The sequence below is a fragment of the Leptosomus discolor genome, chromosome Z (genome assembly GCF_034619465.1).
Source record: "Leptosomus discolor isolate bLepDis1 chromosome Z, bLepDis1.hap2, whole genome shotgun sequence".
In the NCBI taxonomy this organism is placed as follows: domain Eukaryota; kingdom Metazoa; phylum Chordata; class Aves; order Leptosomiformes; family Leptosomidae; genus Leptosomus; species Leptosomus discolor.
The window spans coordinates 10,304,025-10,324,454 of NC_141419.1; the positions used below are offsets into that span (position 1 = coordinate 10,304,025).

A 20,430-nucleotide genomic window follows, 5' to 3' on the forward strand; every position below is an offset into this window, starting at 1 on the left:
CAGACCAAAATCTGTGGCCTCCTTCTCCACTTTCTTACACGATGGAGGTCCTGAGAAGTTTACCCACAGTCACTTTCGTTTTTCAGGGACTTAAAAACTATTACAGAGAGAATTTTAAATCTGTAAGCTGGTTTTCTCAAAGCAAAACCTCTTTATGAAACAAGACAAGGAGCAGCATTCTATACAAGTGTCTTCCTGTTAGCATTGCGTAGACCCCAAAACAGCATAGTCATGGGCTGCCATTCTTGGTGTAAGGTCCCTCCAAAACCGAGCCCAGTTGGTCTAGGCTGGAGCAGCCCAGGACATCCCTAATCCGTGCCAGGACTTGAGTTGAGGCCGAGCAGTTCAGTGACCAACAACCTCTTCCCTACTGCAAACTGCTGCTTAAGGCAGCTGTAGGAGAGGTTCTGGCCCTGAGATATTAAATGGCTTCATATCTATGAGAAGATGAATTTGTTAATCATTGTCATATTATTTTCATAGGCTGTACTATTGAACTATTTGATTAAACTTTTGATATTAAAATTAAAAGCTCCATATTAACCATTTATGACCATTTATTGAGTAATTGCTATTTTGGCTTTAAAAGTGAGGCATTTTTAATACACTGTTAAGAGATAATGTTTAAAAAATACGAAAAAAAAGCGCCTTTTGTCACTAGAAAAGGAATCTGTTCTTAAACCAGTGTTTGTGAATACTCATCTCTTCCACATTTTCATTGGAGTTGCAAACTTTTGAGGATCGTTTCTCATTCAAAGGAATATGTCCATGCAGCAAGAGCGTCTTCTTGATTAGCACCATGCACCTGTCATTGACTGGTCAGAACCTAATGTCTAATATTCTATATTACTTTTACGGTTGCCCGTTTTACAGCAGGTTCCAGAAGTCCGTGCCTCCTCTAGCATTCAGGAAAAGGAAGAAATATAACATCAGCAGTCTAAAATTCCTCAGCAATACTAGCATTAAATGATTTTAACCACCTTTATCTCCAAGGCCATCCTCAGTGGGATTTGCTGCCTGCAAGTATGACAGGTGTTCAATATCTGATAGTCTCCGTAGCATTGGTAGTCACTGACGGCCAGTGAGGTGTATTAGCTCTGTTTTTATCAGTGAAAAGAACTACAATGCAATAGTTATGAGGAAAAAGATATGGACGTCTTTTCATTTATTAGTGAGTTAAAGGGTACATCTTACAGGTAGTGTTCTGTTAAAAACAGAGGCAGGTAAGATTTTGCATGATGGGCACACAGGTGAAGGTTGCACCTTCTGTGCTCAGAGCACCTGCTCCGTTCCCCACCCAAGCACACAGAGCTGGGGAGCAGGACTCCAATCAGGAGGTACCTGATCTGCAACAGTCGGATAATTTCCTATTTTTCGATTACTTTGCATTGGTTAATAAGCATCACATGGAGGCCTTTTCACATAACATCATTCTTAATTTTTATTTTGTTTTATTTCTAATTATATGTATTGGAGGGGTGAGTGTTAGATTTTCAGAGGGACAGAGACCCACAGCTATGACTTGCACACTTCTGAAGAATCAGACCACTTATTTAGACATAGAATTACCCGTTACAGATGACTACCTTCCAGCAGCTGGAAATTTAAGTTCGGTATTCCCTGCACCTTTCCATCTCAATCCGTTGCACAGATGAGAATGCATTCAGCCTCAGCTGCCTTCTGAAGTACATAGTGTGATTTCTGTATTCCTTTCTGTGCAGTCATTTAGATAATTATGTAAAGCACGAACAAGAGGCCCCCACTTTATCAAATAATTTAACAAGGTGGTATATAAGTGCATTCTGTTTAGCTGCAATGAAAAGAGGGAAAGCAGCAGCTGCCTGAAACTGTCACCTTTCATACTGAAACTGCACCATCCAGCCTCATAATTTAGCCCAGGCCAGACAGAGGAGGTTAATCCTCATGGACCCAGCGCCATTCCAAATCCCAAGGAGACCGGCCATACTCTGTAGTCGGCAGTGCCCGCTCCCACAGCCAGATGTTTCTTGTGCAGACACGGCACCCGTTTATTCTGCATCCAAGTTGTTTAAAATACAGGCTTGTTAACAAGGGGGAAAAAATAAGCAGATGCTCTGAAGAAAGAGCTTTTCTTCTAAACATACACGACTCCTTCTCACACATATATGCTTTACTTAACCTTGTTTAGGGTTTAGCCAAGTATATGCAGCAGCACAGTTTATCCTGACATTTTATGGCTTTTTTTCACCACTAACAAAGGAAACTGTAGTTACAGTCTATATCTAACTCATTCTAGCTCATTTGTTTTTTTCTTTTATAAAATCCTGTTGAGTCTTTGTGCTGGACTGTGAAGCTGTGCAGTTAATGATTTGGTTTACTAGACCACTGGTTATGCTTTAATTGGTGGAAGCGTTTTCGGGCTGAGTTTCTGAATCCTTCAGAAGCGTCTTGCTGCTCAGTCTTGTGGAAACCGTAAATTTGTGTGCTTTTCCCAGCTGCGTGTAGAATAAATACAAAATACCTGAAAGTATCATATTAACCAGAAGCAACCTCTTCTTTTTGTCAGCATTAAGGCAGGGTTGTGTACTTGTACAAAAATTGCTGTTAAGAGAATTAATGGGAACATTATTATTTAAAAACAAGTATCTCCTGCGTATTTAACTAAAATAAATCTTTTAGATAAACTACTAATTTAAAAACTCTCCCAGTGTTTTAATGTGCCTTTTCCATACATAGCATAATTAGAATACGTCACTTTTCTGTAGGCAACTCTAGTTCAAGTTCTCCTTCAGCTGTATCATAATAACTGGTCTGTCAATCATATTTTCCTTATGAAATTTCTTTTTAAAAACTTCCCTCTTTCCTCAGAAAGGGAGGAGTCTATACCTCCTTTACCTGTCTCCACAATCAAATTTCAGAACAGGGTTGAAAGAAAATAAGCCCTTTCTCATGCTGCAGTGGTTTACAATAGTTGATAAATAATTAGTTAAAACTGTGTTCTGTCGTAGTCAATCAAGAGCAGAATCTTTCCAGGATTAAGAAGGATACTTCAGAGCACTTCAGTGCTTTTTGGCAAATTCGATAAATATGTTTTAATCACTGCTACCTTAGAGAAAAAAAAATTTAAAAGCACATAATTGTTTTAAAAGCTTTGGATCCAGATCAGTAAAGATTTGTAGCCGTCTTGCTCTTATTTAGGAAACCGGGCATGAGAATAGAAATAAAAGGCTAAATCCACCACGTGATTTAGTTGTCTGTCTTCCCATTGATTTTAGACACACGTAAGAGCTTAAATTCCCAAAACTGAGTTGCAGAACGGGACTAAGACCTAAATCACTTCAATGTTCTTGGTAAAGTGACAGTAATTCACACTATGTAATTAGCATCTTCTGATCACTGGTGGCTTTTGCTGGTTTGTGCTTTATTTTCCCCAAGGAAATGAGGCTTTTGTGGTCTGTGCCTGAGTCACCCAGGGGTGTGTATGAAGTTGCTGGTGGAGCAGAGTAAAGGGGAAAGGGATGCAGATCTTAGGAAATTACATGACCTTTACCAATCAGATCTTTCTGGCAAAAAAGAGCCTGGAAAGCACCTGCGGTGTCATGCTAGAGGTGTGAAGTCCTGGTGAGGCGGGGATGCTAGCAGAGCAACTTACTCCTGTCACCTGAGACTAGACAGATTTGTAGTTACGACACGGACAGCCTGAGAAATAAGTAAAATATAGAAGGGTACAGGGCTTTCCGAGAGCCTCAAAGGTAGAGGTGGGAGTGCACAACCCCAGTGTTAGAAGAGAGTGCGCTAAAATCAGTGTAAATCACTATAGTGCCTTCAGCGACTCTTACTTTGGCTGGTGTTCACAAATTATTCTTCAGTAATAAGAAAAAGCACTCCCCTAACTACCGGAGACTCCAAAATAATGGCTAATGCATAAGCTGTCAAGAGATGTTTCACCTGCGCTGTATCTCATAGTCGGCAGTTGCAAAAAGTACCATTTAAAAGAGTAGCTGCAAATACTGTAATTTTAATCTTTGGCAGATTTCCGTTGGCCCATAATATGAAAAAATTGTGAAGAGTGAAATTATATTTATATTGTTCATACGTGTTTTTGTTTGTTTTATCAGACTAAGGCTTAACTACTTTAAACAAACCATCAGTGAACAAACGTTTGACAAAGAGTTGTCAAAAGAAAGAAAATCAGAGCCATGGCTCGTAATTTTCTTGAATGCCTCTGCTTAGCTGAATTGCCATCATGGTATTTAGACAAAATTTTGCAGATGCATAATTTTTGTTGTATTTATTAAAATAAGCCACAATAAAGCAACAGTTTTGCTGCCTTTAAATTGCAATCTTAAATTTCTTTTATTTAGGCAAATGAATCTGTTCTTTTTTTGATGCTAGAATATATTCATTTGAGGTTTGTTTTAACAAAACATTTTAACATATAGGAACATGTTGCTTTTAGACAGAATTGCCAGTTTTTAAATGGTAATTGTCACAAATATAATTTCTTTCTGCAGGATAATGGATCTCCTGAAGAACATGCAATTTATGTTTGGGACCATTTTATTTCCCAGTCAGCTGCAGAGAACGTGTTTTTTGTTGCTCACAGTTACGGTGGACTTGCCTTTGTAGAGTTGGTAAGTGTGACTTCTCCATTGCCCTCTTTCCTGAAGTCTTTCACAGGTTTTCTGAATTCTTTGTGATCACCTTCTTGAAAGCACCCATTTAGGCACGACTTTGAACCCATGGTCAGATACAGATCGGTGAGGGTTTCTTTGTCACTGGAAGGTCTCCGTATTTTGCTCTGGTTTTGAGTTAGACAATAAGGTCCCAAGTGTGCATGAACCTGAAAGACTGTGGGAGAAAAAATGCGTGGAATCTTCCTTGCCCAGGCTATGTACCGAAAGGCAGCACTCAATGACTTTCTGCTCTGGGGCAGAAAGAGTGGAGATGAAGACCGAGAGTGCGTAAAAACAGTTTTAAAGCAAAGTCACATTAACTAATGCACCTTTTTGTATATAGATTGGAACTGAACATGGGGGGAAATTTGGGAGTTTTACCCATATTTGCAGGTTTTCTGCAAAGGTCTGCAGAAGTTGCTGGGAAGACTTTTTTTGGCACGTATTAGGCCCTGGATAAACCCTGCAGTGACGTAAGGCAGGGGAGGACTCTGCTTAGTGTAAAGCTGCCAGACCCCCAGTGCTGGGACTGCTGAACATCCAGTCTGCCCATCCTTCACCCTTTTCTCTAAAGGCATATTTGTTGACCCCATCTGGTATACGAAGTTGCATGTTGAACTTGTATGAACTTCTTTGAGTTTAGCTGTAAACTTCTCACTTAATCGTGAAATGTTGGTGTCATCACGACATGTTTTATTGAAGAAAAGTTAAGAAAAAAGTCCTTTTTATTGTGGAAACGTAAATCGCAGAACATTGCAATTGGTTTTGTAGACACAGGAATCAGCAGACATATGTGTACATATTTTGTCTATAACCCATTAGTTTAGAAGTTAGTAGAAGTGGTTCCTGCCTGAGTGTAAGAAGAATGCCTTTGTTAAGAAAAAGTATGCGTGAGTGTTTTGGTTTTAATCAGTGTTTTGGTTTTAATTTATTTATTTTTTAATTTAAGAGCAGGTTGATTTGTAAGATTTTTGTTGACCCTTTTCGTTTGTAGAAGTTAAGGCCATTTTGCTTTTTCTGTGCTTCCAGAAGAGTATTTTTTTAAATATGTATGACATGTACAGATTTGAGACATGAGAACAGTTCAGCTGATCACTTCCCACAGGTATTTTATTACCAGGTCAATAAATAGTCTCAAAACTAAATTTTTAAGAGACTAGATTAGCAGAGATGAATAATTCCTTCCTTAACAACAACTTTGGGCAAGAAACGGGTTGCGTGGCATGTGCCTGTTGCTCCTCAGATGCAATGAAGCGTAGGGAGCATCTCCTCTCTCTCGGCTTTCCTGAGCTGTGATTTTCAGCTGCCGTGTGTTTCAGCCCAGGTTGTTCTGGTGTGCCTCGTCTGTCCAAAGTGAAGCATTAGCAGAATTTCTGTAGGTTTTGTAAAACCACGTTGTTTGGGTCACTGGACGCCTACAGATACATACACTTAGCACAGGGGGAAAATAAAAACCAAGTGGGGACCTTTGTCAGTGTTTCCTAAACCAAGTGCTTATTCGAAGGAGGCTTGGAGAGTTTTTCTATCACGTTTCAGTCAATGGCTTGAGGTGGCATGGGTAACAGATGACCAACGTGTCATTCCCATTTTGCCTGTTTCTCTTGTCACACTGGTGGATATTTCTTCACTTTTGTTCTACTTTAATATGAAGCACACAGATGTTTCAGAACAAGACTTGACTTCTGACCTTGGGGCTTCCAGGGTCAGGGTGCTCAGGGCCTGTGAAATTATCACAAGCTGAGCTAAAGTTTTTATCCATCGCAGGAAGCAACCAGTAAGTAAGAAGCTAAAAAGGAGCTTTGTCAGAGAGACAAGATGGTCTCAGTAAGGGTCAGCTTCTGTAGTCTGCTGTCTCTGCAGGAGTTGCATGCCTGAGAGGAAGAATATAATGTATAACCATTGGCACATCACATATTTGTCATGCAAAACTAGACCTGAGAAGTATATTTAACATAGCCCAATTGTTTTTTTAAAAAATATCAAAGGATGTTAACAACTGGGTTTGGTGGAGGTGGTTTGATATCTGAGCTCCACTGAAAACAGTTTCATAAAATAGTACATGCACTGAAGTAGATAGCATTGCAATAAACCCTAAACTATTTTGCCACAATATTAATTTGTAAGATTTTATTTTGCCATGATCTTGTTTCTCTTCAACTTTATATCCATATGGCATTTAGCAATTGCAAAGAGCTCAAAAAAAAAAAAAAAAAGAAATGGAGCAGCTGATGGGCAATTACTGTCTTATGACAAACACATATTCGATCACTTCACTGCCTTTCCTGCTTTGTGTGGGGGAGATGATGAGGGTGATAGAGCAGCTATACCATACCACCTCTACACTTGCTGTGCAAGAATTTGGGGTCAACTGATTCATAAACCATAGGTTACGGTAGTTATGGAGACCTGTTGCACAGCTGCTCCTTCTGCATCCGTGCCTCTTGCAGGAGAGCTGTGTGAAGCATATGGCTTTCATTTGGAGTGAAGGTTTCCGCCTGGGCCCTCTGCGTTTTATTGTGCCTGCAGGGAAAAAGAAAACGAGCAAAAACGTCCAAAAACATTTGCGCTTTCAATAAATATCTTCTAAATTCACTTTGCGTGTTCAGTGCTTCGAGGTCTGTCCCGATTGTTTGCAGTCATGTCAGTTGCTCAGAGATCCCCAGCTCATCACTTCGTCAGGGTGCAAGGCTCTCAATGGGAACCTGACACTCCAGCATTAAGCAGAGAAACTCAACAAAACCTGTTATTAAGCAAAGACTTGTTGGTTGTACCATCACGTGGGAAGAGCTGCTGCTCTCCCGGAGCAGTGTGGAGAGGTGTTCAGCCTTGCAGGGGCAGGACACGTCCAGGTCCCCCTTTGTTTGCAGCTGCTAAAGGAGCTGGCACACAAAAAACAGCTCTGCTCTGCCTCATCCCTTTGCTCTGCAGGTTTCTGAAGCCCAGTGCTGGGATGTGGGCGTGCGTTTTGGTGGGAAACTCGAAGTGAAAAGAGAGCAAATATGACCATTGTATTTGAAATGGGTGTAAAAGGAGGAGCATTTTTGCTTCCAAATCTTTGGTGGCCAAACCTGGTCTTCATTCCAAATTTCCTCTCACTGTAAAAATCAAGCTATCTTTTGGAAGTCCTTCATTAAACAAATCAGTAAAACTTGGCTGCAATTTTCAAATGCATGCCACAGAATCTAACATTTTTATTGGTCTTTGCAGCTTTTTAATCTACATTTTTGCATGTCTGTGTTTGTGAGATGTTAGGAAAAACAGGGTGAGTCTGTAATATCGTGCTTGAATGCACAGAAACTGTTACCCAGTTACTGCAACGTAGGCACATGATTTCTGTACCTTGCTGGGTCATAGATTACTAGGGGAATAATTGAAAGTGATTGAACATGTGTGAAAAGTAAAGTTCCACCAATAAATGTAATTAGTTGTATTGTTTATAGCTTGAATTACAAATGCTAATCATAAACCATATGTTAAAATGTATCTTAATATTTAGTAATTAAGACAGTGTAATTGTGGCTTGAAATTAAATGTGCATCTAATAATATCTACACGTAAATTACTTTTTGAATAAACAGCACTAAAAATAGTTGTTGGGTCACTGTGTTCTGCTAATTACTGATTTTGAAAAATTCATGCCATGATTCATGAACACATCTCAGCTTCTTACTTCTGTTATCCCTTACACAGTGTAGTCAGGGATTTATTTTCAGAAGCAGCTTGCTGTATTTGATGGTAAATTGTGGAACTTTCCCAACTCCTAGCTTATAATAATTTCATGAAATTTAACAGAAAGTGAGAATTTCAAGTTGATGGAGTCAATTTTATATTTAGTTTACAGAAAATAAGTTTCTGGTACAACGCCTCCTTTGAGTTTCTCTGCCAAATTTTGTGGGTTTACAATTATTTTGCTTTATAAAGAATGTTTTTGCTTGTAATTGCCTGCATGAAAGACCCACACAGGGGTTATATATTGCGCCCCCATGCCTACCTGAGTGCTGTGGCCATCCCCTGCAGATCTAATTACAGCATCAGAGTAGATGGCTGCGTGTAGAGGGGACAGAAAGGGTGGTCCTAGGATGCTGGATGACATGTAAAAACTAGCCATGTCCATCATTGTAAAAAACACATGACAACTACTTATTTTGGAATCACGAGAAGAATTATTAAATCTAAGCTTTCAAAATTGTCAATTAGGTATTCAGTATCCTGAGATTTAAAAAAAAAAAAGAAAAAATATTTCATGGAAAATTTCTCCTGTTTGTCTCCTATATTCCTGATACCTTCAACTTTGCAATCTGAAGGGTCTCCTTATGACCACAAGTGTAGATTTTTTGTTTTAATTTTAGTTAAATAAAATCTTTAAGAAAAAAAAAAACACCAATATCATGGAAATTGTGACAAGATTGTAAGAATTGGTAGTGGTATCTCCAGCTTACAGCATTCATACTGCTGTAAAAATACAAAGCACACTGGGGAATGTAATATAATTAAATTAGGAGAGGGAAAGTAGGTTGATTGTCTTTAAGCAGATGAGAAACTATTCATTATGGTCTTTGTTGGCTAAAATGTTGGGATGTATATATTGACAGTTCGCACAGAGGTGTAGATAAAAGTGTGTGCATGTGTGTATTTTTAGGCAGCTTTGTTAAAATGAGAGCCCTTAAAACACACTGTTCAAATTACTGTATCCACTGTAGCGTCCTAATTCCATCAAAATCAGCCAATTTTGTCCATTTGAAATAATTTTAGGTCCGTCATTTTGAGATATGCTCTGCGATAGGCTGCCACTTCATTTTGTTGTATTGTACTGAGTACGGTGAGGACCTGACCCTGGCGAGAGCTGATAGGTGCCATAATAATAATGATGATAAACAGACACCTGCTGAGCTACCTGGGTGTCTCTGAGGCTGCATCAGTATTCTGGCACAGGCAAAATGCAATTTAAGAGCCTTAATGACTGGGCTGTGAACCTGTCATTAGCTTTTCATTAATTTAATTTCCTAAAATTTCAGAATAAATGGTTTGTTATATTTGGCTTTTTATTTATATATTCTTATATAAATATATCTATCTATTTATTTTTTATATTTAGTTTGGCTTAAGAATTGATGAGCATAGAGCAGGTGCTGTGGATGTGCAACTCTTAATTCCCCTGGCTACGTATTAAATTGAGATACATCTACTGATGTGTGGCAGAAATGTACACAAGATCTGTGATGGTTGTAAGAAGCATGGGAGAGAGCTGGAAGTAGAGAGCTGAGAAGCAAAACCCCTTGGTGACCAAGATCCATATCATAAAGAAACAAAGAGAAATATCACTGTGCTTCAAGGCGTTGTGAGCATTAAACTTAAAAAAAAAGAAGACATTCTTGAAATCTTGAATGTCAGTTGGGAGAGCAGTGTGGGATGCTATCTTGTGGGTTTATGAGGACTTGGGTTCTATGTCGAGTCTTTGGACAAATCATCTCACCCAACTCTACCTGTTTTAGGTCTCACCTTTGTCTGTGTTGTACACTTACATTAGCACCTCTTTTGAGTCAGGTCTGACTTAGGTAGGGGCACTGAATATAATTTCAATAAATCTGAAAGTAAAAACAGGATCTTGATTCCATTTTGTTATTTATTTCAGCTGGACTTTGTTGTGCTTCTTGGAAAAATGCTCGTTCATCTGAAAAAGGTCAAATGAGAAATGAGGGTGGACAAGAGGAGCTAATGGAGAAACAGCAGTGGGTTGCATGAAAAGGGTAGGACAAGACTGGGGTCATTAGCCGTGGGGCGAGTTTCTTTTAGTATTTCTGTTACTGAAATGGGTACACTAAGTAAGTATGCTCTAATGACATTGGCTCCCGGCGTAAAGTGGTGAAGTCATCAGAAGTAGAATTTCCGCAGTAGTAGAAATTAAAGGAAATAATACAAACTTGAGGACATTTGGCTGGCTAGGCATCTGCATTTGTGTATGAAGAGAGATCTCATCAACAGGGAACAGCAGGGATGCAGAAGCCCTTGGACGCGCAGCTTCATTGCTGATGGCTATGAGTGAATGACCCGATAACACAACAAAAGAGCCAAGTGTGATCCTGTGATTTGTTCACTCTTTTCTGTCCCAGAAAGGGAAATATTAATGCCGGCCAGCATGCTGGTGAGATTAATCTGAGATAATTTGAGACATTCAGAAAGATTAACTCAGTCCAGAAGAGATATGGGGAAGAGGTGTCAGTATGCTCAGAGCAATGGAGAGCCTGTTTTGATAGAAACGATGAAGGATACGTGGGTGTGCTGTGATGCGGTGCCACATGGAGATCTCCTACCTACCGTGAGCGTCAGAATCAATATAGCCATAGAAACAGTACACACACCCTCAAGGCTTATCAGTCTTAATAAGAGCTGTGTAATCTGCTAATGCTCTTACGTTAACTTTGGTAGCTATTGAAGAAAAAGAAGTTTCGTCGTCTATTCTGTATTTGCTACAGAAGTAGAGTATAAAAAGCATGGCTTGTTCAGCCTGGTGAAGGAAAGCTTAGAGGGATTGGTAGCACTCTGCAAATACATCAGGAGAGTAAACAGCGGGGAGGGAGAGCCGTGTAAGCCAAAGAACAATGTTGGCACAGGGACAAATGGATTAAAACTGGTCATGAATAAATTTAGGGTGGAATTAGGTTTCTCACCATTGGATGAGGAGGGCCTGTTTGGGAACAGGAGGACTGGGGCAAAGCTGCTACCCAGCGTGACCCGCATATGGCAAGAGTTGTGAGAGTAATTGGCTGGGACCATTGGTCCTTGGTATGACCCAGGAGTCCGTGTTCCTGTGAAAGCCAGCGTGTGCAGGTGTGTGTTTTCAGCCGTGAACAATTGGACCCAGTTTGGATTAATTTTTCCAGAGTCGGCACCTCTCTGACTCCAGGCTCACTCTGTGGCTCAAGCATGGGAAGCACTGAGTTTGAACCAAAACCAGGTCAACCCCCAAACACCAATGTTTGCAAACAGGTTTTTTCCCTCCTTGCTTGTTTTTGGAAGTAGTGGACTCATTTTTGATAATGCTTTCTGAAATCACAATCTTCAGCTTGCAGTAGAGAGCAACAGGGATCACAGATCCCACGGTGAGGGGTTGCAGCAGTAAGGAAATTAAATGATGGATTGGGCAAAAAGTACTGAAGTATCTTGATACGTGTCACTGCCTGCTGTACTGGGAGCAACGTCTTGATCATATTTGGCTTTTACTGATGCGTACAAAAAGTGTGTGTGTATGTATACACATGGATATATATGTTTATATGAATATATTGCCAATTTTAACACAGAGCAGAAAAACATTTAGGCCACCCTAAGCCTAAATAAATAAGCTGACAAGTGTACACTAGCATCATTATTTCACTTGCTGCCATTTATTGTTGCTATCCATTTGCGTTGCAATCACATAGTAGTGCCTTGACCTGAAGAGCTTGCAGTCTGGGAGGATCATCTAACAGGAAGAGACAGAGGAATGATGAGCGGTTACCAAGCAGCTCAGAGCACCATAGCTGCGTGTCCTTTTTTCATTTTTTGGCATTTTAATTCAAATGCTGTGTAGGCATCCCCATCTTCAGTTCATCCCCAGCCCTCTCAGCCTCACTACTGGATGAGGGAAGAGGATGACTGCAATGAATGCCTGAGTTTTGGCCGCTTACAGGACAGGTTCATATTTTGACTCTTCATCCCTCCTCGTTGCCTTGTTCTAGATTAACTTGCTCAGCCTCATTACTTTTTCCTTCCTCTTAATCGTTTGCTAATGTAATATCACATGCTTCGCTCAGCTCAATCCGTGGTCTGCAGGCTAGCCGTACATACGCCCCTTGCACACTTCTTCCAAAAAGAGAAGGGCAATGTTTCATGGACTGCAATGGTGAATTGAGTACTAATTGCCAGCACCACCCATCATTACTTTACATCTCACTAGCTTGTTTGTATCAATTTTCTAGTTTGACACCAAAGTTGGGATGCTAATTACTAAATGAACAAAGAGCTGGAGATCGGTAAAAGTTTGGGTTACTCGGAAATCCAGTTACTTGGAAATACGTATTTGTATCCTATGGGATTTGGAAGTTGCAGGTGCTTTCTGCATTTCTTTGCAGAGACTTATTCTAGAGTTGCATCATCTCACTAGTTGTATATTTTTGTAATTTCTTTGTGTTGTTTTAAATTCCATGCCTTCCACAGTCAACATTTATTTTTAGATTTCAGTATGAAGAGCTTTCTGATCTTTAGCAATTGTTCTTGTACTTCTGTCCCCTTGTTCTCTTGTTGCCCAACTATATATAACTAGGTCATCTTTTTTTTTTTTTTTTTTCTTTTTTTCTTTGTATGCTTGTCTGAATTCAGTGCTATTTGTCAACATTTCTCTGGTAGTATGCTGACAATTGAACTCCGTATTTTAAGAGCAGTTACTATAGTTAGCTAAAGGTGAACTTCAGTACCTTTGTTCAGCTGTGCAACATTTTGGTCAATGCAGAAAATGGTACTAGATTTCTCTTTTCCAAAGTTTCTTTGAATTTTCTACTCGCTAATGTTTGTGCATCCCTCAGAGTATTTTAATGCTCTCAATTTCCCTTTCCCCGGTGGTACTGAATGTAGTGGATGATTTACACACACACACATATACACACAACAATATTGTCTCATGTTTTTCCAAATTAAATCTAGGTGCCTTGTTGCCCTTGCTGCATGGGATGACAAACTAGATTGTCATAACGATCCTTTTGTGCTACAGGTCTATGAATCTTGGAAGCTCGCTTTGTATTTCTTTCATGCCTTACTTCTCTTGGCAGTTAATGTCACCTGCAAATTTAATTAATTCCAGATCATTGATGAAGATGTTAAATAAAACCATATTTGGCATCTCTCCCTATATCTGACTAGAAACTTCCTTCTGGCTCAGTAAATTCCTTTGTATTAGTATCCTTTCCTGCATTGTTTCAACTGTTTTAAATTCTGTGAGACGGTGTACTTATCAGTCACTTTATTTTTCATTCCAAATTCTAGCTTTGAAAGAGAAAAAAAAAGCCAAAGCACAGGACCGTGTTCAAAGAACACGTCACTTGTCTTTTCAGTTGTGCAGATAAACTTCAGCCCTTGAAGCTGTCAAAGCTGATGGCGCAACATCTGTGTGCAACCACCTCCTTAAAATGTATAGAGTATCCCATTGATCCCAACAGTTAACTCCAGGACCAAGGGCAACTGGTTTTGCTTAGTTTCTCACCTAGCTATTAATTTCCTCACTGGTTGCCCAAACTTCCCGGAAGTTACAAGTTGTCATCTCTGGATGTGCACTTCTGTAGAGATGTTTTCTGCTGGACCATCTCGTCAGAGCTCTTCCAGGCGCTGGGGAAGTTCATCAACACTAACCAGAGACAAGTCTTCTGTCCTGAACCTCACCTGACATTCAATATCTTTGCCTTCTCTCTGATGTAAACGATTTTGGTCCAGCTCCTTTTTTGGCTCTCCGGGGTGAATTCCTGAGTTGCTGGTACACTTGCCATCCTGCCCCTGAGTCCTGCTGCATAAATAAAAAGTACCGTCTCCCATTTTCCTGGGCAGTCTCACTAGCTCTTCACCCCATCCAGGTTATCTTCAGACATTGATGCCTTGATCTTGCAAAATCTTCTGTGAATGCATATGTTCAAGACCAGGTTGGATGGAGCCTTGAGCAACCTGTTCTAGCGGGAGGCGCCCCTGCCATGGCAGGGGGGTTGGGACCAGATGGCCTTTGAGTTTCCTTCCAACCCAAACCATTCTGTGGTTCTATGATAGGATTCTATGATCTTCCTTTTTATTTTATTTAATCCACCTGTTTCTGGGTCTTACCAGCAGGTGCCTCTTTTTGCTGTGGTATTCACCCTTCAGTTTTACTCATCCTCCACAGATGCCTCTTTTCTGGCAGTGGTGCATCAGGACAAGAAAGTGGAATTTTTGGAACACCACTTTATGCAGATGTGGTCATTCCATGTATAAACAGCCATGCATTGGACTGATGGGAGGTTCAAAGAGCGTCAGTACTGTTGAGTTGGGCTTTTTTCCCATTAAAGCCTGGCATTTTATTTAACTTTATAGGTTGTTACTTACCTCTCTAGGTTGGTTTGGAGAGTAGCTTAATACTAAAGATCTTACAACATATGACATCATCACAGTCTAAAGGGGTTGCAGTTCATTTTGAAGGTGTATATGAACACCAATAAAGAAGAAAAGTAGGAGTTTTGGATTTGCTTATATGATGAAGAAAGTGGGAAAATCACACTTATTATTCCCTGGCAGGTTTTATGGTTCATTTAGATTATTTTATCTGAAACATTATGCTGTTTTAAAATCTGGTTTGGTATTTTTTTTAGTGGAAAAAACATTAAAAAGAGGAAGGTGTCTCACTGTTATTTCATGCTTTTTCCCATTTCTGTGGCATGATCTTATGCTGATAAGACTACACAAGTGTATTGTGTTACTGTTAATTTAAATGTTAATTATGGTGAAAATTATATGTATGGCTTTTGTGTGGAACAGTAGAGATTTTATAAGACTTTAAGACCTGGTTTAGTGAATCAACCAGGGGAACTGCAAGTTAATAATATATTAGGCATTGCAAATCCAGGTGGAGTAAAAGGAATCCAAACGTACTGTGGTGAAGGGAGGTCTCAAACTGTGGCACTATAAGAAGCAGCTGGAATTTGCATTTTGTCCTAGAACTTTCCTGGTTTTAATCTAGTGAAGATGTGTTACGTAGCTCTTTCAGTATATCAGTGAAATATTTTAATATTAATAATAGCATGACTACCAGTGTTCAAATGTTAAAATAATCCTATTTAAGGGCTTTGCTTGGATGTGATGTGAAGTAAAAATATGTAAGTAGATTTTGCACATAGATTCATTGAGAAAATTTAATTTAATTCTGCTTTTAACACTGCAGAACTGAACTGAGATTTTAATGCAAAGTGTCAAAACGTGGGAGTAAAATTTCCTCATAAACACATGAAAAATAAATAGTTTAATTAGTTATTTTTCTGTCTTTTCCATTTTCCAAGGCAAATTAAATATAATAGTGAATCTTGGTATGCTGCAGTATCAGGACACAAAGTGCATGAGGTTTTTACAAGCTTGATTAAGCCAAGGCGTTTTATTTGCTTGTCGATATCTGGATTATATTTTGTCCTGGTGTAGCTCTAGCCATCTGACAGGAGTATTATACCTTTGTGCTATGAAGTTAGGAGCCGCTAGTCATCTTTAAAAGTGGAGTTTCTTCAGAGGAAAAGTTTTTGTAGGCTTTATTGCTTGTTCCTTCATCCTCCTCCTTTCTTTCCCCATCCCTTTCCCAGAACAGATGATGAATAATGTTTAGGAATTCATTCGCCACAATTCTCCATGGGAAGACTTGTTATTTTAGCAATTTTGATGTAGTTACCAAGTGGCTGGTGAACCTGTATTGTCCTGTGGTCATGAATACTGCTTTGTGCACCTTACCAAGTTTCATTCCAATTTCAGAGTGCTTTTAAGATATTAATGTTATATGTCAGCTGACATGCTTAAGAGCCTTAGTGTTTTCCTGAATTCCTTTAAAACATAGTCTAAAATAGTATGTAGTCTAAAATAGTACAAAAAATATAATTACAATATTCTTTGACAGAATAAATTTCCATCAACAGAGTGGTGCTTGTGATGTTAGGTCTCTGGTGTCGTAGTTCTTGTAAACAGCAAACCTTTTATTTTTTCCTACATCACCTGGGTAGATTTAAAAAATAAAAATAAAAATATCAAAATAACAACACAAAACCCCAGCCACCCCCATCTCAGTCCCTACCCCAGCAGACACATAACTTCCACTGTTTTACAAGGTGTTAAAATACAGAGATTATATTTTCTCAGCCTTAAAAAACCCCCACATTGTTAATTTAACCCTCAGTAATCTCATTTCAATTCTCTGCCGTTGCTGTCTGCAGCCCCGGCAGATTTTTTTTTTAACCAGCTGTTGAAAATAACCTAGTTTAAAGAGTTCACGGCCGAACATGAGGGATTCATCATTATATATTTACTGTCTGAGGCTGATATAGCTGTAAGGTTTTTCAGATGCCATTGATCTATTGCGCATGTTCCCTCCCTGGGTTGCAGGACGTGCTTCTATTTGCATAAGGCCCTGGGCAAGGTTCTTTCTTGCATTGATTGGCCTGTCCAAGGGAGCCTGATGTGCTCCTGCATTGATCACCCTGTCTTTTCTTGGAAGGCAATGTTATGCCGAGTTCATCTCAAACATTCTAGGGAGAAGAGAAAACTTTACTGCAGATGTCTCAATTTTATTCAGATGTTCCTTTGAGTATAGGCCCTTCCTTCCCGCCCCGCCCCCCACCGCTCCCCCCCCCAATAAGTATTTTTTGCTTTTTCTTTTTTTAAAAAATGTGATGTGTTTCCGCAGCTATAGCGCAGCATAGACCAGAATGTACTGTAAAGCTATGTTAAATTAAATTGCCATTATGTACACCATTTATTCCATGCTGTGGGTTTTTTTTAAAACAATAGCTTATAGCTTCCAGCAAAAATCAAAACTACTCTCTCTTCAAAGAGTTTACAATTATAAGTGCAGACTTAATCTAAGACTGTGTGTGCTCGTGTCTTTGCTTAGATTAATATTGTCAGTTTGTAACTTGTGTGATTTGTAATAGGTTTTTTTAATCTTACAAAAATATTTTTAAATGGCATCTTTGGAATAAAACTGCATTTGGATTTGGCTTTCTGGAGCTGTACTTCAAAATTAATCACGTAGATAATTTGCTGAGCAGACCGATGAGTGATCAGCTCTGTGTTGATCAGAGAGGACAAATACTCCCTTACAATGTCCATGTTGTTGCCGACATGGTATGTCAGGGGCTGGCTTTTGAAGCCCAGGTTTGACAGCCTTGGATTCTTGGCTCACCCTTGTAGGGGATGGAGGTTTTCAATGCCTGCTGCGATAACAACCCATATTCAGTTCTGAAATCCACCGCTGCAATTTCTGAGAGCCACATATTTGCCTACATGCCTAATGATGGGAAAGATGCCCTTTACTATTGGTCACCAAACCTACTTCTGTGGTTGGAAAATTATTTGACACAGGGGCTTTCCTGTAGGTAGAGGTGAGATGTAGTTATACCCAAGGGGTAGCTCTTGTCTAGTGAATAAGCTGACAAGTGAACTTTACCAAGCGCATTATAGTACTGCATATTGGTTAAAAATAAAATGTTGTGATAGCGATCCTGTCCTACAGGGCACTGAGCATCACAGAGCCATTCCTTCGTCACTTTTAAAAAATTTACTGTGGGTATTTTTGTGGACACTGTAGAATTTTCTTTGAAGGAAATAAGTATTCAGAGATACACAGCTGAGATCATATTAACGCTATTACATAAATTATGCAGCGGTGGGGTTTATCGCTTGGGTTGTAGTTTTATGTCTTTCACAGAAGCAATAATGTGTTGCATTGTATTGCGATACTTTGGCTTAGGGAACATATTCCTTTGGTCATTCGGTAAAACAAAACTTAGATAAGTATAATTCAGGTAGCGTATATGAAATTTCCTCTTCATTATCATGCAAATGCAGTGAGAATGTAACATTTCCCAAGATGTCATTTGACTATTAGGATCTTTAGAAAATGGCCTCTCAAAGCCACAAAGCTAATATTCCAGAAGAAAGCTATATAATACCTAAAAATTGTCTACCCTTATTCTATGTGAATAACAAATGTAATAGGACAGGCCATTATTAAAATCGCAAAAGAATGTGTTGACCTATTGGTACAGAGGATCTTTTCTGATTTTTGCATCAATGATGAATTCTGAGCTTTCCATAGCAAAGGGGATGAACATGCAAATACAGATTTCAAAAATCTGCCAGGAAAATAAGAGTTGGATGGTAACTGGAAATCTGTTGTTTTTTGTTTCAGTATATAAATGAAATCGGTGGATATTTATACCGATAACTATTTTGTTACATATAGCAATATCCTATGCAACTGTTATATATATTGTGTGTCTGCGCTGTGCACAGATTGTGCATCTGCAACACTTTTCACTTATTTTAAGCTGTCTTTTGCTGGTATTTGAGTCAATGAACATAGAAGATGGGCACAGGCTAAGTACGAGCTGATCTCTTAAGTGGGGAGTGGAACTTGCTTTTAATTCTGGAATAAGAGTCTGAGTATCTCGTAGCAGCCCATTATCTGTGTTATTCAGTTGAAGAAAAACACTGGACTTGCTTATATGCGTGAACTATGCAGGGCAGCAAGACCCGAAAAATTTCTGGTAGCAGAAGAGATCTTTTGCAAACAGCTTCGGTTTTGAAAAAGAAAGGGTGAAACACAATTGTTTATAAGCAATTAAAATGAAGACAAGAAATCTAATCTCTTACTTCAGGTAGAAATAGTCTGGGGAAAAAAAAAAGTATCCGCAGCATGCATGGCATTGTGCTGCTGAACAAAGCGGATGCTTTAGAAAAATGCGATGAAGATGTATATAGGTACTTCCAGACTTTCTGATACCCTCCATGGATGTTGTATAGTGAGATTTTTCTCGGCAGATATTTGCAGCCCCAAGTGATGTTCTGGATGTGTTGAAATAAGTGTTTTGAATGAGTTTTCAATAATTGCTTGATTGCTGAGCATCAAGAATACGAACAAGTCCTTTTACTGATAAGGTCTGAATAAAATAGAGCAACACAATGTAAAAACCCGTTTTTCCAAGTTTTCCTGTGAAAAATCTAACTTCCATGGCAAAAAGTGGTATTTTTTCAGACACAGGACTGGTGTTTTCCAAGCAAGTCTATAAAGAACGCAAATCCAAAGTCTGTGGACTTTTTATTTTTAGTTTGTAAAACCGTAGTATTTAGAGAGTGGAAAAATTACAGGGGTGTCTGAAGTGTCATCTCTCTCCTGTGTCACTGAGACATTTTCATTTTGCAAGCATGTTACGGAAGATAAGAAGTGGTTCTGTGCTGTTTTGTGAGGGAGATCATTTCAAAGTCCAGGTACTGCTAATGTGACAGATACCACGCAGCAATTAAAAATGTTTTCTGCTGCCTCATTCCCACCTAAACATTTTTACTCTACGTGCATCGTACATACGTGGTATCTGCCCTTCGCTCAAAGCCTCTTGATGGTCTAACTGGCAAACTTCCATCACATGCAAGATACTCTAGTGTATTTTTTTAAAAGACATTAAAGTTTATTTATTCTAAAAAAATTTTTTGAGGTAAAGTGGGGTGTTTAAATGACAAAGACTTGATCAAGAACTCCTTGACACTTGTGATTTGGTGCAGCAGTTAGAGGGGGAAATTGATAGAGCCTCCCCGGCGCACTCCAGAAATGCTGATTTTTCTGTCATGTTCGTATTTTGAGGAGAAGCTGTTCTGGGTGCAGTACAGACTGTTTAGCACCAGATTTAGTGGGGTCACCGCCTGAGCCCTACTTTGTTGCTGAAAGGGTAATGGGTGGTGGTATTCATAAGAATAGTGCATAATAAAGACAAAACAATTAGAATCATCCTGCTCTGCAGGCTCTCATGTTGCTTCCCACCGCCCTTCTTTCTCCAGGAAAAAAAAAAAAAAAAAAAAAATAAAAAGCAATTGTCCTATTTAAGTAGAGGCTAAATCCTTATTTGGCTGGGCAAAACTGATTTTTATTGCATGGTGAAGAAAATAATGGTGCAAGTTATTATTTGCATTGCTTTGGATTGCACTTCTTTTGTATGTACTGGATACGTTTTTTATATTTTGCAGCATTCTGCTAAGT

General features: G+C 39.2%; 1 protein-coding gene across 3 annotated transcripts in view; it reads left to right on the forward strand.

Annotated features, from left to right (window-relative positions):
- ARB2A (ARB2 cotranscriptional regulator A) overlaps positions 1 to 20,430 on the forward strand; it is a 243,903-nt gene that overhangs the window by 129,731 nt on the left and 93,742 nt on the right. For all 3 annotated transcript variants that reach the window (XM_086479798.1, XM_086479799.1, XM_086479801.1), the window contains one exon: positions 4,494 to 4,613. In XM_086479798.1, the coding sequence (XP_086335924.1) occupies positions 4,494 to 4,613 (120 nt within the window). The remainder of the gene's footprint in view (positions 1 to 4,493; positions 4,614 to 20,430) is intronic.